Source organism: Haliotis rufescens, unplaced genomic scaffold (genome assembly GCF_023055435.1).
Source record: "Haliotis rufescens isolate VD_foot unplaced genomic scaffold, xgHalRufe1.0.p SCAF_10, whole genome shotgun sequence".
In the NCBI taxonomy this organism is placed as follows: Eukaryota; Metazoa; Mollusca; class Gastropoda; order Lepetellida; family Haliotidae; genus Haliotis; species Haliotis rufescens.
Genome location: NW_025963780.1, coordinates 31,873,041 through 31,890,441, shown reverse-complemented (window position 1 = coordinate 31,890,441; position 17,401 = coordinate 31,873,041). Strand labels below are relative to the sequence as shown.

The 17,401-nt window shown below is 42.2% G+C and overlaps 1 protein-coding gene across 1 annotated transcript in view; it reads right to left on the bottom strand.

The window, feature by feature from the left end:
• The window catches only part of LOC125371655, a 31,944-nt gene that overhangs the window by 13,570 nt on the left and 973 nt on the right, over positions 1-17,401 (bottom strand). Inside the window, exon 2 of the mRNA XM_048385845.1 lies at positions 13,628-13,788. Within this exon, the coding sequence (XP_048241802.1) occupies positions 13,628-13,788 (161 nt within the window). The remainder of the gene's footprint in view (positions 1-13,627; positions 13,789-17,401) is intronic.

Sequence of the window (17,401 nt, the reverse complement as noted above, 5' to 3'; positions counted from 1 at the left end):
ATAAAGAGAGGTTATCACGCGAGTGTGATTTGAGATGGTAAATGTCCCGTATTAGGAATAAATGCATAGTGTTATTCCTAATACAAGATATCTACCATCTCCAAACACACAAGCATGATAACCTCATTTTCATATGTCATTCTTAAATTCGGTCCTGGAAAAGCATTTTCTCATGTCTCGCAAACGGCAACTAAACATTGCAAGATCTTCTTCTACTTGCTTTTCGCGAGAATACATCGGTCCGCGGGCTAGAGTAGTTGTCCTTAAACAGTTTCATAGTTTCAAAATACGTCATATTTTCTTCTAATTGTACCAAATAATTTTGACTTTATGAAATAAGACTAAAGAATATTTTGTGTATATTACTCAATATTTTGTGTACTAAAAGTATTTCGCAGTCAGTGTTCATATACACCGGCCTTTATTCACAAGTTATAATTGAGAGGCATTATGTTTTTATTTACAATACATTGTCCTCAATTGCGCTAATTTCAACCAAATGTAAAGTGTTTTTGTTTCATTGTTTAAAAATGCAATTGTTTATTGTAGGATACATTGTCACTAAGATTTATACTGCAACAGTTTTACTGTTAATTCATAATTTTCGGAATACTTTAATTGGCTTAGGTTGTACTCTGCTTATGTTATATTTTGATATGTCAATGACTGATGAGATACACGGAATAAAGACTGGCCACTGAAGATGCTTCTCTTTGTTGTTTTAAGGTGTGCGGTCCTACGCTAATTCCCCGACAACAAATTCTAGGTATCATAATCAGCCTAGACCAAACCTAAACCTTTAAATGTTATTATACAGGTCATAAGGTTTATTACAAGAGGAAAGATAATTTAGTCCATGAGACGTCACATGTGTTAGCCTTGTGTTACATAACGTTTCGAAATTCAGTCTGATGTCAACACCGCGACAAAATGAAACACGTTAATATTTCAGACATATTTCGGTCACATTTCTAACTGGAGAAAAGACCCCTGCGCCACAGAGGTCTACAAGCACTTGTGGAAACTGATCCCGCTTGTGCCCTCGTTGAAGCATTTCGTCATTATTTCTCCAAAGTTGTCAAAACCTGTTAACTACTGCAGCTACGACCCTGCTAGACACTGATGCTTGATAATAATAACAATTGTCCCAGTACTTTGTCCAGATCCCAATGTTTGTTTGTGAACAGTGAAATATTGACCTGGGACGCCCTGAATTGTGTCGATCGTCAACATGTTGGGTTAATTTAACCTGTTCCACAGTATGCATATCACAGACTGTGAAACATTGAACGTATTGGCCACTGCACGCTGACTTCTGCCAGTATCCAGCATGTCAAAAACCCGTAGATGCTCTGCGCGTTGCAGACGCCACATCGCTAGTTCATACACAAGTAGTGGATGGGTTCAAGTTAATCACAACTGTCTGATGAACAGAACCAATACGATTGAGAGAAATAATGGTCCTCGTAGTCAAATCGATCTTCCTTGAAAATGTCAGAATCAGGAATGACACCCTACGCACGTGCGTGGCGCTACTGCATGCGGCACGTGCAAACTACAGGATGCGTTTTGGCGTTACGTTTGACAGACATAAACGTTCTTGCATAGGATGTTTGTCGTCAGTACTTATCTTTGTTCTATTGTTATATTAACAGTTTGATTCATGACCCCCTACCTTTTTTTAAGAGTATATGAAAAGTAAGAATTAATATAGGCACATTTGCAGCAAAGCAGCGGTTACTGATAGGGATACTATTAACGTGACATTTACCCCACACGCCGTAACGACGTGGTAGTTTAATGGTCCTATGATCCATCATATTGACTAATATATGATAAAACGCCACACATTCCAACTTAAAGAGGTTTTAATACATTTATCGCAAGTGGCAGAAACATCAATTTAGATGCATCGCCCTCTATTGCTCAGCTTGTAATTACCACAATTGAACCACACTTTAAACCAGGGTCGCCAAAGTTTATAGTGAACATCCCTGCTCCCAATTCAGAGCACATCCTCCATATTGATAAATAAAGACGTTGCTTTAATTTCATGTGTTTCATTCCTATAATGTTGACTGTATAAGTACTTACTGTTAATCTGCTCGAAGGTTTGTTTTTTATGACAAGGCAAATATTAGTTTACAAAGAAAATGCTTTTCTCTTTCTGGCATCCGAGGCAAATGTTACCATCACCTTTATATGTGACCTTTACGTTATGATGCCCATCGTGATGCGTTGTGAAGCGCCGTTATTCAGTGTGATGTGCCATGATTCAATGTGATGCGCCGTGATTCAATGGGATGTGCCGTGATTCCATGTGATGTGCCGCGATTCAATGCGATGTACCGTGATTCAGTGTGATCTGCTGTGATTCCATGTGATGTGCCGTGATTCAGTGTGATGTGCCCCGATTCCATGTGATACGTTGTGATTCAGTGTGATGAACCGTGATTCAGTGTGATGTGCTGTGATTCAATGTGATGCGCCGTGATTCAGTGTGATGTGCCGTGATTCATCTCGTGATATGCCCTGATTCCATGTGATGTGCCGTGATTCGGTGTGATGTGCCCTGATTCCAGTGTGATGTGCCCTGATTCAAAGCGATGTGCCGTGATTCAGTGTGATGTGCCCTGATTCAATGTGATGCGCTGTGATTCATCGTGATGTGCCCTGATTCAGTGTGATGCGCTGTGATTCAATGTGATGAGCCGTGATTCAGTGTGATGTGCCGTGATTCAGTGTGATGTGCTGTGATTCCATGTGATGTGCCGTGATTCAGTGTGATGTGCCCTGATTCCATGTGATACGCTGTGATTCAGTGTGATGAACCGTGATTCAGTGTGATGTGCTGTGATTCAATGTGATGCGCCGTGATTCAGTGTGATGTGCCGTGATTCATCTCGTGATATGCCGTGATTCAATATGATGTGCCGTAATTCAGTGTGATGTGCCGTGATTCAGTGTGATGTGCCCTGATTCCATGTGATGTGCCCTGATTCCATGTGATGTGCCCTGATTCCATGTGATGTGCCGTGATTCAGTGTGATGTGCCCTGATTCCATGTGATGTGCCGTGATTCAGTGTGATGTGCCCTGATTCCATGTGATGTGCCGTGATTCAGTGTGATGTGCCGTGATTCAGTGTGATTTGCCCTGATTCTGTGTGGTGCGCTGTGATTCAGTGTGATGCGTTGTGATTCAATGTGATGTGCCATGTTTCAATGTGATGTGCTGTGATTCATTGTTTTGCCCTGATTCAGTGTGATGCGCTATGATTCAATGTGTGATGTGTCGTGATTCAGTGTGATGCCCCGTGATTCAATGTGATGCGCTGTGATTCAGTGTGATGCGCCGTGATTCAGTGTGATGTGCCGTGATTCAGTGTGATGTGCCGTGATTCAGTGTGATGTGATGTGATTCAGTGTGATGTGCCGTGATTCAGTGTGATGTGCCGTGATTCAGTGTGATGTGATGTGATTCAGTGTGATGTGCCGTGATTCAGTGTGATGAACCATGATGCAGTGTGATGTGCCGTAATTCAGTGAGATGTGCCGTGATTCAGTATGATGTGCCGTGATTCAGTATGATGTGCCGTGATTCAATATGATATTCCCTGATTCCACGTGATGCGCCGTAAATCCAATGTGGTAAGGTTTGATATTCAGCGATGCTCCGTAATGCTTTGCAAAGAGGTTGAAAAAAGGGCGGTGACTCGTGAAGGTATCGCCTCCTAATCCAGCTTAAAACTTTGTCAACGCGGTGAGGAGAATGAGCAGAGGCGAAGACACGGGGAAGAGCTTCGCTTGTAACTATTGGGCTACACTTCAACTGCTGCTGCAGACAGCCTTAACGGGAATCTATTGATGCAGGCGTGTGTGTTGTTGTCCGTGTTTACCCTAGAGCGTCTCAGGAACATGGGTCAATATAATTACAGCAGGGGGCTGTATTTAGTCACAGGGAAGATGGGGATGGTGTGCATACTCAGGGAAAGATGACAGCCAAGCATTAATACAGTGGAACTCCTTCATTAATACAGTGGAACTCCTTCATTAATACAGTGGAACTCCGTCATTAATACAGTGGATCTCCGTCATTAATACAGTGGAACTCCTTCATTAATACAGTGGAACTCCTTCATTAATACAGTGGAACTCCGTCATTAATACAGTGGAACTCCGTCATTAATACAGTGGAACTCCGTCATTAATACAGTGGAACTCCGTCATTAATACAGTGGAACTCCTTCATTAATACAGTGGATCTCCGTCACTAATACAGTGGAACTCCGTCATTAATACAGTGGAACTCCGTCATTAATACAGTGGAACTCCGTCATTAATACAGTGGAACTCCGTCATTAATACAGTGGATCTCCGTCATTAATACAGTGGAGCTCCGTCATTAATACAGTGGATCTCCGTCATTAATACAGTGGAACTCCTTCATTAATACAGTGGAACTCCGTCATTAATACAGTGGAACTCCGTCATTAATACAGTGGATCTCCGTCATTAATACAGTGGAACTCCGTCATTAATACAGTGGAACTCCGTCATTAATACAGTGGATCTCCGTCATTAATACAGTGGAACTCCGTCATTAATACAGTGAAACCCGTTATTATACAGTGAAACTTTGTTATCATCAAAGCAAAAACCGTTATTGATTGTGAAACGCGTTATTAACACAGCGATAAGCTGTTATTAATACAGTGAAACCCGTTATTAATACAGTGAAACTTTGTTATCATCAAAGCAAAAACCGTTATTGATAGTGAAACGCGTTATTAACACAGCGATAAGCTGTTATTAATACAGTGATACGCTGTTATTAATACAGTGAAACCCGTTATTAATACAGTAAAACTCCGTTATCGTCAAAGCAAAATCCGTAATTGATAGTGAAATCCGTTATTAATAGTGAACCCCGTTATTAACACAGCGATAAGCCGTTATTTATACAGTGAAACCCTTTTAATACGGTGAAACGCGTTATCAATACAAGAAACCCGTTGTTAATAAGTAAAACCTGTTATCAATACAGTGAAACCCGTTATTGATACGTTGAAACCCGTTATCAATACAGTGAAACGCGTTATCAATACACGAAACAGGTTGTTAATACAGTAAAACCCGTTATCAAAACAGTGAAACACGTTATCAATTCAAGAAACCCTTTATCAATGCAGTGAAACCCGTTATCAACATAGCGCTCAGCCGTTATCAATACAAGAAACCGGTTATTAATTCAGTGAAACCCGTTATTAATACAGTGAAACCAGTTATCAATACAGTGAAATGCGTTATCAATACAAGAAACCAGTTGTTAATACAGCGATAAGCCGTTATCAATACAGTGAAATCCGTTATTAATACAGTAAAACTTATTCATAAATTCAGAGAACCCCCGTTAGTACGGAAATCCCGCTTTCAGGACGATGACTGCCTGGTCGTCTGTGTATGATTAAAGAGAAATGAGGGCGCACGGGTGGCCCAGTCGTCTAAGGCGCCGAATTCGCTGCTCAGAGTTGCGTCCCTTCGGCACGACAGAAACCTATGATTGTGGGTTCGAATCCCGGTTCGCCACGATTATGTTTCTGGGTTTGTCAGCACCATACCCGTGCTCGTGGGTTTCACCGAAGTGGAAAACGTCTGAGGCCTGCATCATTTCGGGCTTTCCTCCCTCATTAAGCTGACACGCCGTGATATGACTGGAATACTGTTAAAAGCGGCATTAAACACAACTCACTCACTCACTAAAGAGAAACTACAAAGTGCCATGATTCGTTTATCCAGAAACACGACCGGATTGACTAGCTTTCACTGTAACGAGATCAAGACAGAAGATTACTGTTAATACTGGAACATACTGGTTGGTTCCCGCCACTATACTGTGTTAACGGTAACATGGTAACTCCATTGTTTGTAAAAGTGAGTGAGTGAGTTGGATTTACCGCCGCTTTTAACAGTATTCCAGTTACATCACGGCGTGTCAGCTTAATGTGGGAGGAAAGCCCGAAGTAATGCAGGTCTCAGACGTTTACCACTTCGGTGAAACCCACGAGCACGGGTATGGTGCTGACAAACCTAGAAACATAATCGGGGCGAACCGGGATTCGAACCCACAATCATAGGTTTCTGGCGTGCCCAAGGGACGCAACTCTGCACAGCGAATCGCGGCGCCTTAGACGACTGGGCCACCCGTGCCCCCTATTTGTAAAAAAGACACTTAGTAGCACAAATAATTATCCGGCAGGTATTTGAGAGATGGTTAAATAAAAGCGACAAATACCATTAATTTTTCATAATCATGAATATGAGACGTCGACGCCACGGAATGTCTCGAGTATCTTCAGAAACAGATTCTAGTTGGCGTAAAAGACAAAATAGTGCGGAAAATTATATATGAATGGATCACGAAAATAGAAATAGGTGGTCGTGAAAAGGGCAACGGCAGCACTATTGTTTTATTTTAGACACATAATAGTTCAAAGATTAATTTAGCAAGGGACACAGATCGTGTTTCTATTTCGTATGCTAGTAGAACCTTGGAACCCGGTGAAATAGAATTAAATTCTCAACAGTAGGGAGGCAACGACAGTTACGACACAGTGTGTACTGCGATGCTTTGTTGACGACACTTACGCAGCTTTTCAATGCATCACAGAAAGAGACTAATTAGTATTTTGTTTTCAAATATAACACCGTGACTATAATTGCCATGATATTTTTACTAAACACCAGTTTGTAATAAAACCTTAAATGTTGATGGATACCAGTTTCTAAACAACCTGAAACACTAATGATCGTCTTAGTTCGACAAAACGCATCTTTACAGAACGGATCATGGTGTGTCGAATCGTCACTATCGTGGAGCAGTGTCATTTGCGAAACATTTCATTTTCACTAAATTTGCGAGGAATTAAGGAAGCATTTTGCCCATTAGAAAATAAAATATTTCATTTTAAATCAAATTATCAATAAAGAAGATCTTGCCAAACTCAATTCGGAAGAAAACGTTTTTTCGATGTTGAGTTATTGAAATAATGTCATTGACAATTATATTCATCCTGTTTAAGTGAAGCTGCTGGGTGAGAAGAAGTTCGCGTAACGTCTCCAAAGCCTGCATCTCCTGCTGCTCATTGACAAGACTAGTTGTGTTGTATTAGCTTTACAGTCAATCAGTTGGTAATTATAGCGCAACAGGAAACATGCGCTATCTGATATGGCAAGCTCTCATTCGCCGCGTTGCCAAGATGCAACTCGCATCTTCCCACATGGAAGCATGACTTTTATATTAATGAGGCTAATCGTGGGCTGCATCAGAAACAGACAACATCCATGCAACATTCATGAACTAATAGTAAGATGATGCACTTGATGTAAAGGATGGAGGCGTGTTGTAGTTACAAACTGGAGGGATATCTTAGTTATTAGCAGCCCGTGGAGATCCGGGTTAGAATTGATCTTCAGCAACCCATGCTTGTCTCCCCCGTGAAGATCTGGGTTAGAATTGGTCATCAACAACCTATGCTTGTCTCCCCCGTGAAGATCCTGGTTAGAATTGGTCATCAACAACGTTAACCTATGCTTGTCTCCCCCGTGAAGATCCTGGTTAGAATTGGTCTTCAACAACCTATGCTTGCCTCCCCCGTGAAGATCCTGGTTAGAATTGGCCTTCCGCAATCCATGCTTGTCTCCCCCGTGAAGATCCGGGTTAGAATTGGTATTCAACAACCTGTGCTTGCCTCCCCAATGAAGATCCGGGTTAGAAATGGTAACCCATGCTTGTCAAGAGCGACTAACGGGATCGGGTGGTCAGGCTCGCTGACTTGGTTGATGCATGGTATCGAATCCCAATTGTGGAGATCGATGCTCAGTGGTGTTAATCACTAAACTGTCTGATCGAGACTGGAGACTGGACAGACTGGACAGACTTGACAGACCATCGTCCTAAAGCAGGAATATTGCTAAGTGCAGCGTTTAACAACAAACAAAACTGACAACAACATCTCGAATATGTCATGTGCAATATAAAGGGTGATAACATCGTGGCCTACGGAGTATGCTATACAGACGAGGCAAATGTGGTGTCTCAATACGTTGATCTGCGTTGTAAAAGCTTCGACGATTCTAAAATTCCGTCGGCATATTTGACAAACAAATGCAAATATTGTGAGACTCACATCACACTGGCGACGTCACCTGCAGACTTTTATTTGATTTTATTTACAACGCAAGGAAAAATTATTTGAAATTCCATCAAATTCGCGACAGCTGACCACATCAATATAAACGAATAATACAAGGGTTATTTTTCTTTTAATAAATCAATTGCGGATAATTGGGGAGGAGGTACGCGGATATTTTACATTTTAGCACTTGTATGGAACAAATGATCACAAACTGCATTCCCCCAAAAAGCTGTCCCCGTGATGATGTTAATGTCAATACCGTACGTGAGCTGAATGTCATTAAGCCAGATCTGTTACTCCCACACGATACCGCTGTGTGACGATCTAATGACATCCCAAAGGAGATGAGTCAGGAGAACTTTCTATAGGCGTCGGAGCTTCTAATTTCTCGGTATGAGTAGGCTAAGCATCCAGACCAGCATATCTGATTTCTGTATCTCGAACTTACATCGACTCGAACTTACATCGACGTAGATCCCTTATTTTGTTCTGCATTTTTATACAACCTGTTTCTGGTGACCATGCACGACATCTACACCCTGTCGTTTTCCAAGGACCGTGCATCTACACCAAGAGGCAGTACTATCGGAGGATTATTGGTGATGTGTGCGGTTTCCTTTTGCACAAATCGAAATTTCCGAATAATGGTATTTAACTTAAGTCGAATCTTATAAGAAAGCTGACATGAAATTGGATCATAAAGAAAGTACGCTTCTTTGATATGGAATGGATGGTCAAAGTTCATTCGGGGTTCATCTGACACAACATCCTATGGAGGTATCTTCAGATCTTCCCCCAGAGCTGTATCGTGTCAACAAAAAAGATCGTACCGTAGAAGATCTGACTTTAACGAGATTGTACATGAGCAATTTACGTGACCAATGTAGTTGTTTTCCATGCTAGGAGGTAATACCTCAGCTAATGTTTATAAATCACTAAAGTTTGGTTCTTATTCGCAGGAACCTGGGGCTTTGCAGATTTGTCGATTCAGTATGCATTAGACCTGGAGAGTAATGTGATAAAGATGTATACTTAAGCTACCAATAACTTGACCCGCAAGTTCCAATGCCCAATGTTCCACGGCCTCATTTTTAACCCGTCATTTTGCATGTATCACCTGTCTTGATCCATCATCGGTTATCCAATGCATCATATTGCCGTTCTATTGTGATAATTCATCTTGCAACATTCGCCCCCATAGCTTTGTTTCGGAAGTGACGTCACCGTCCCCAATATCTAATCACTAACTTAGCACATAATTTCTCTCGCACACGTGAGTGATTTGATTGGACGGTTATTTTTAGATGAGGCGATTCTAACAGGGCTGCAAAAGAAAACATGGCAGAGATTTGGACCTGGGTATTTATCATAATGGTATGGATATGTAACACAATGGATTGGGTGGTCGGGGTCAGGCAGAGGAAATACAAGAGGTAAGAAAAACAGCTGATCCGTTATCATATACAAGGGGCACGGGTGGCCCAGTCGTCTAAGGCGCCGCGATTCGCTGTGCAGAGTTGCGTCCCTTGGGCACGCCATAAACCTATGATCGTGGGTTCGAGTCCCGGTTCGCCCCGATTATGTTTCTAGGTTTGTCAGCACTATACCCGTGCTCGTGGGTTTCACCGAAGTGGTAAACGTCTGAGACATGCATCACTTCGGGCTTTCCTCCCACATTAAGCTGACACGCCGTGATATAACTGGAATAATGTTAAAAGCGGCGTGTAACCCCACTCACTCACTCACTCACTCACTCACTCACTCACTCACTCACTCACTATTATATACAATGCTTCAGTAATTTCACCAACGTTTCAGCCACATGGGCCTTTTGGTTTGTGAAAGATACGTTTTAACAAATTCAAAGCTGGCCACACCAGGTTAACCATTCTGTTGTCTTTAACATGTTTGAACTACTTCAAGCACAGGAGAGGACTGAGTGAGTGAGTGAGTGAGTTGGGTTTAACGCCGCTTTTAACAGTATTCCAGTTACATCACGGCGTGTCAGCTTAATGTGAGAGGAAAGCCCGAAGTAATGCAGGTCTCAGACGTTTACCACTTCGGTGAAACCCACGAGCACGGGTATGGTGCTGACAAACCTAGAAACATAATTGAGGCGAACCGCGATTCGAACCCACAATCATAGGTTTCTGGCGTGCCCAAGGGACGCAACTCTGCACAGCGAATCGCGGCGCCTTAGACGACTGGGCCACCCGTGCCCCCCGAAGAGGAATGATGTCAAATTTAACACCAAGGTACTGATGCTCACCTGTTATATTCCTAGTGACCATCAACAATAAATAACATTTTAAAATCCCCCGGCCTTGTGGTTACACAGGTGGTTTGTAAATATTTTCGGAATTACATATTTACAAGTTTTTATTTTTCAACCAGATTTTGCTTCAGATCAATTAAAGTTTAATCTTCTTTGGCCTTCGACTTTTTTAAAGTATTGTTTTGAAACAGTGAGCACATATGGTCCCTTTCATGGTAGTGATGTACATGCAGCATTCATCCATGCAATCGGAGATGAAGCTGGCGGAAGGACGGATGGAGGACAACACGCCACGCCATAAACTCATTTGACCTTTACGAAACGACGACCACTACATCGTCAACAAATAAAGTGTGACCACATACCCTTATCCTGTTCTTCTCTAAGTGTTAGAGTTAGACAACAATAGCTTGACTATAAACACTGTTTTTTTTATTCTACAAAGAATTGACAACTTACGAAAATGCACAGACTTCACCTTTACTCTACTGGTTGTTGAGAGGAAATATATAAGCAACGTGTTTCAAAGCAAATCACAGGTTTGTCAACACAGAGTAAAGTAACAATAAGTTGCAAAATACTTTGGACTAGTCCCTAATTAATATAAGAGGTGCATTTTTCATGGTGTAGGCAAAGTGCACCAAACAACAGCTTTACTGAAGGCGATCGGAACGCACTGTAGGGGAAAAGAGATGAACCTACTAGATCACAGAAAGATACTTTGGACTAGTCCAAAATTAATATAAGGGGTGCATTTTTCATAGCGAAGGCAAAGTGCACCAAACAACAGCTTTACTGAAGGCGATCGGAACGCACTGTAGGGGAATAGAGATGAACCTACTAGATCACAGAAAGCCAGAGACACCAGACGCCCGCGCAGCAGGCAAGCACATTCTGCTCTGTGATCTCTGAACCGTTTATCCGACTCAAATAATTAGCAAGTGGACGCCCACATGCGAATTTATATTTCACTTAAATAACCTCCGATTTCACTTAAATGAGTTACGGTTTAAACAAAATAAATTCATCACAACACCATCCATGCAATTACGACCTAACGGCTATCGATCTTGTACAGAATACCGTGCGTGGCAAGAATTCTACAATATAACTTATTTGGTTCCCACGTGGCAAGATCGTGTTTCCATCAGCATGAAATATTTTCTTGTAATCCATTATAGAAGAATCGGATTATACACTTGCAACGGCTGGTGAACTGATAGCGTACCCTCAATAAATTAAGATTAAAAGAGAGCTTTTGGTAAAACATTCAACCCCGAACGACAATCCACTTGTAATCCTGTTCGGATGGTGCGTACCGCTATTTACCAGTGAGCGATCTCGGAGATTACTTCGTGTGACCTAATCTGAAAGCATTGATTTTTTGGAGATCTCGACTCCTGCAATATCTAACGTTAAGTGACAGTTGTTCCGCGTGCAGTGGTGCCGAGAACATACCCGTCGTTCCCCACGCTTGGAGATTAATTTCTCTTGACTTAAACTATCATCTCGTCTTCGCAGCGCTGACGGCTCTCCGTGAAGTTGGCTATTACTCTGTTATACTGCCAGGCGAAAAACTGACGTCGATTAGATTAATGCCAAACCGCGCTGACGAGACTTTACGAGATCAGGTAGATAATTCATTGTGATGCCATTGCAAACAGAATTAATTCATCGTTGTCTTTGCTCATATGTGAGTTGACTCTGTAGCCAATGTGTAACGTAATTCAGTGTTGGCGTTTCATCTTCACCAGACAAAGTTAACATTAACTGCTGCGTTGCAATTTCACGCTTTGGCATTTCAGTGTTTTCATTTCGTTCATGAAACACAGCCAACAGTGCATGATGTCTGGGGGAAAGCAAATGGTTGACGGTAGGTAATGCTTGGGTCATAAGAATTCGTAATAAACTTACTATTCCCTGTAAACAGTAAACCTAAATCCATTTTCAACAGAGTGAAACATGTGAAACCCGAGGTTTTTACTTCGCCAATTTGGAAACCTAGCTAGTCTGGAAACCTCACTAGTCTGGAAACCTCGCTAGTCTGGAAACCTCGCTAGTCTGGGAGCCCAACTTGTCTGGAAACCTCACTAGTCTGGGAGCCCAACTTATCTGGAAACCTCACTAGTCTGGAAACCTCTCTTTTCAGGAAACTTCACTAGTCTGGAAACTTCGCTAGTCTGGAAACGTCACTTGCCAGGAAACCTCGTTTGTCACGAAACCTCACTAGTCATAAAACTTCGCTTGTCCGGAAACCTCGCTATCCTGGGAACCTCTCTTTTCAGAAAACCTCACAAATCTAGAAACCTCACTAGTCTGGAAACTTTACTTGTCGGGAAACCTCGCTAGTCTGGAAACATCCCTTGTCGGGAAACCTCGCTAGTCTGGAAACGTCACTAGCCAGGAAACCTCGTTTGTCTCGAAACCTCGCTAGACTGGAAACCTGGCTAGTCTTGAAACCTCGCTTGTTTGGAAACTTCGCTGGTCTGGAAACTTCGCTCGTCTGGCAAGTTCGCCAGTCGGGAAACCTCGCTAGTCTGGAAACTTCCTTAGTCAGGAAACCTCACATTGCCTGTAAAACTTCGCTAGTCAGGAAACATCACTAGTCTGGAAGCCTCGCTAGTTTGGAAACCTGGCTAGTCTGGAAACTTTGCTAGTCAGGAAACTTTACTAGTCAGGACACCTCATTAGACTCGGAACCTCGCTAGTCGGGAAACCTCGTAAGTCAAGACACCTCGCTAGTCGGGAAACCTCGTAAGTCAGAACACCTCGCTAGTCAGGATACCCCGCAATTTTGAAATCTCACCAGTCAGGAAACCAGTCTTCTGAGCGATTATATTTGAGAACGTGCAGATATCCCGTATCCAAGTTTCGTTCAGCCGGACATATGTCAAGTCGGACGATTTCACTGGACTCATTACCATCCGGATTAAAGGAGTGTTACTCTACATGTTACAACTTCAACTTTTCGAGGTGGTGTGTGAGGTGAAAGGGGGTTATTGCACTTATATATTGGCGTGCATGCACGCGTGTGTAGTGTGTATGTGCGTGCGTGCGCGCCTACGTGTGTGTGTGCGAGCGTGTCTGCTTGTGCCAGTTCGGACAAATAGTGAAATCCCCCTGTAATATATAGATCAGACCACACCCTCAACTTACCTTTGTTTGTAGGCCTGGGTGCGGGTGTACTCGAGGGCGGCGTTGGGGGCGTGTTGTTGGAAGTGGTCCCTCCTGATCCTCAGTATCCGGGCACCCCCACTGACCAGCATGAAGGAGCTGCTACCCAGACGCTGGTAGGGGTTGAGCACGCACGTGAGGTCCTGGGGGAGGGGCAACATAGAAATCAAGGAAGTAACATCTCTATATCATTCAATGATGAAAATCAATGAAGTAACATCTCTATATCATTCAATTATGATGATGATGATGATGATGATGATGATGATGATGAAAAAGATGGCTTTCTTTTTGCTGCTCAGGACCAGCCACTTCCCACTCGAAACCGTCAATGTCTGATTTTGCATCAACATGTAAATATGAAATGTAGATTATGCAATGAATTTAATGAGACTGTCCAACACTTTGTCAGTGAAGGCCCAGCCTAGGCACAAACACAGTATCTTCAGCGTCATGTTTTCTAATATTCATTTTTCGTCAGCATTGGTGTTTATAATTGTTTCGTCCCATGACATGCATTAACCAATGAAATTCAAAGATTCTTAATATAGGTACAACAAAGAACCGCGTTGTAAGGACTAGCTGTGATAGGGCGATGCACTGAAACTGTCAATTTTTAAACTCACCAAACTTTTGAAATACCGATGTGACAATTATTGGAGAGGTCACGAAAGATTCAAATAAACATTCGTCCAGAAGGACCCTTTTCATATTTTGAGCTATATAATTAAACTTGGCGTTCGGTAGATTGAACATTGTACTTTCTTTTCACGCCGGGTGTCGCTGGAGAGAAATAAGAGTTATGTACACACGTTTTGGTGGAATCTTAGTGGGGACATTGCCGAACTGTCGCATTGTCGCCTTCCCCAAAAGCAAGCAAAATTTTATCGCATTGTCACGTTGTCGCATTGTCGTTCTTTGAATACTATTTTGTTCTTTTACAAAAGGGCGACAATACTACGAAAGCCTAACGATACCACTCTGGTAGCATATTTCTTTTTTTTCTCAATCAAAATTTCTCGTTATGTCAATTATTTTCTCGAAATTTCGAGTTCTTTCTCGTTACTTCGAGGTTTTTTCTCGTTATTTTACGTTATTTCCTCTCACTTCGATAATTTCCTCGCTATTTCAGGTTTATTTAAAAACTTACGAGAAAATACACAAACAATTGAAATAACGAGAAATGTCGATTTAAAAAGAAACGTGCTACCAAATAGCACCATTAGGCTTTCGTACAATGCGACTTCGCGACATTTTCAAGGTCAAGGTAAAATGTTTCAGAAAAGGGCGTTTAAGGCGCGACAACGCGACAATGTTCCTTCCAGGCTGCCATACGTTTTGGATAATCAATCTAATTATGTTCCCATCTCCCGATATTCTGATATGCTGTTTCATATAAAGCAACTCCACATCCTGATAAGAGCTCCCACGCCTATGGCCGTGATGTTTGAATAACTTGATAAAACCAAAGGCGAGAGAGTCGCTCCTTGCGTCACACTCAATTACCACATGTCTGCAACAGGATCATATTTGACCTCGGAGAATGTGTCTGTAAATACTTGCAGATTGTGTAAACATTATCGTGCATAGTTCCTCGTGAGGAGGGCCCCAGGGACATATAATGTTGCACAGAGTACGATATCATTTATACTGTCGCGTCTCAATCGTTAATGATGATAAAAACAACAAGGGCTCTGCGGCAACTAAAACGTGTGGCCACGTCACGTGGCAAATGCAACTTTAAATATACGCATCCCGATATATAAATGATTTCATTGGATTTATCAAAAAGGACAAGATCATGTTTGTTGGACTGGATAGGTCTGAGGTTGTATACGGGCCTATTCCAAATACTTTTGTATTAGTCATTTTCCATGACGCCCTTTACATATTCTGGGTCATACCATGGATGGGCTTCTGTGTCAAAACCACAAGCATGGCGAAGACAGTAATAAAAGGATCGAGCCACTCCATCGTGCCGCTTAAGATACTGTGTCCAATGAGTTGGAAAGTCTCATTACATTCATTGCATAATCTACATTTCATATTTACATTTTGATGCAAACTCAGACATTGACGGTTTCGAGTGGGAAGTGGCTGGTCCTGAGCAGCAAACAGAAAGCCTTCGGTTTCATTTTTAAAGGCCAGCCGGCTTGCAGGGTTGCTGTTTTTCTCAACACACTGCACATGAACTCGATGCAGTGGTCGTTCATGCAACCTCTCCTTGAAAACCGAAATCTTGGCCGTTTTGATATGGCACTTCACTTGGTTGACATTCATTTCTGTACCGTCCAGCAGTACAGAAGCATCAACAAAATCAATTATTATTATTAATAACAATAATTATCAGCAACCTTGGGACTATATAGCCATCTATAGTGCCGGTTGAGGCGCTAGAAGGTTTAGAGATACATTACCATCTAATCCTACCGGGTACCCATTCGCTACTGGATGAACAGAAGCATATATTATTGGAGAATGAGTGAGTTTGGTTTAACACCGGTTTGGACAGTATCTCAGTTACGTCAGGGCGTGGGAGGAAAGCATACAATGGTGAAGCGAGATAGTGAATGTGTTCGACTGACATCCCAAAGTCTTGGGTTAATTCCTCACATGGATTCGCAATGTGAAACTCACTAACCTAGTGGTTACTATCATGAACAGACCCGTGAAGATCCGGGGTAGAATAGGTCTTCAGCAACCCATGCTTGCCATAAAAGGCGACTATGCTTGTCATAAGAGGCGACTAACGGGATCTAGTGGTCAGGCTCGCTGACAGGGTTGATGCATGTCATCGATCCCAATTGCGTGGATCGATGCTCATTATGTCAACCACTGGATTATCTGGTCCAGACTCCATTTATTATTTACAGACAGCTGTCATAAAGCTGAAATATTGCTGAGTGCGGCGTTAAACAACAAACAACAACAACTATTATGAACAACGTCACATGTCGACAGGATACGACGACGACAACATGGGTGAGCAAGCATTTCAAGGAATTTCTTTCTCAGCTCCCTTGGGAGTATATCGATATTTATGCTTGGCGTAAATGGCTACAAACGGATCGGATGGTGAGGATTGGTGACGTGGTTGATGATGTCATCGTAACCTGACGGTGTGGATCGTTGGTCAAAATATCGATCACTGGATTGTCTGGACCAGACGCGAGTATTTACAAGCTCCTGTCATATAGGTGGAATAATGCTTAGTGCGGCGATAAACAACAAACAAACAAACAGTCTCTCAAAAACATAATGTTTACATAGAAGCTTCCTTCAGACGCATGCAGGCGAACCATACCACAGGATGATAGATATGATAGATCTATCAAGTTGAAACACTTCATAAAATGGGATAAGGACACGGAAATGCCAAGCCCCTCGAGACCGTCAGAATAAAATATCGAAAAGTGCCAATTTATTTTCCACCGATTTAATTATGATCTGTCATATACATAATCATGTGGTCAGCACTGACCAGGCTGCATCAACAACGCCAGACTAACTGGCACATTATCCTGACCAGTAAGAACTAAATCAAATCGGGACGGCATTTTTATTATTGTATTTGATTGTTTGCGTTGGGAACGTGTAATCTGATATTGAATAGAGTACACCGAACGAATTCTGATCAAATCGGGGTCAAGTGGTTTCATTTCTTCAAAGCGTGACTTTCCGACAGACTTGGTACACAATAATCGACTTAATCGTTAATCATTAACTGTCTTTAGTTAGCGGATGGGCCGCGTCCAA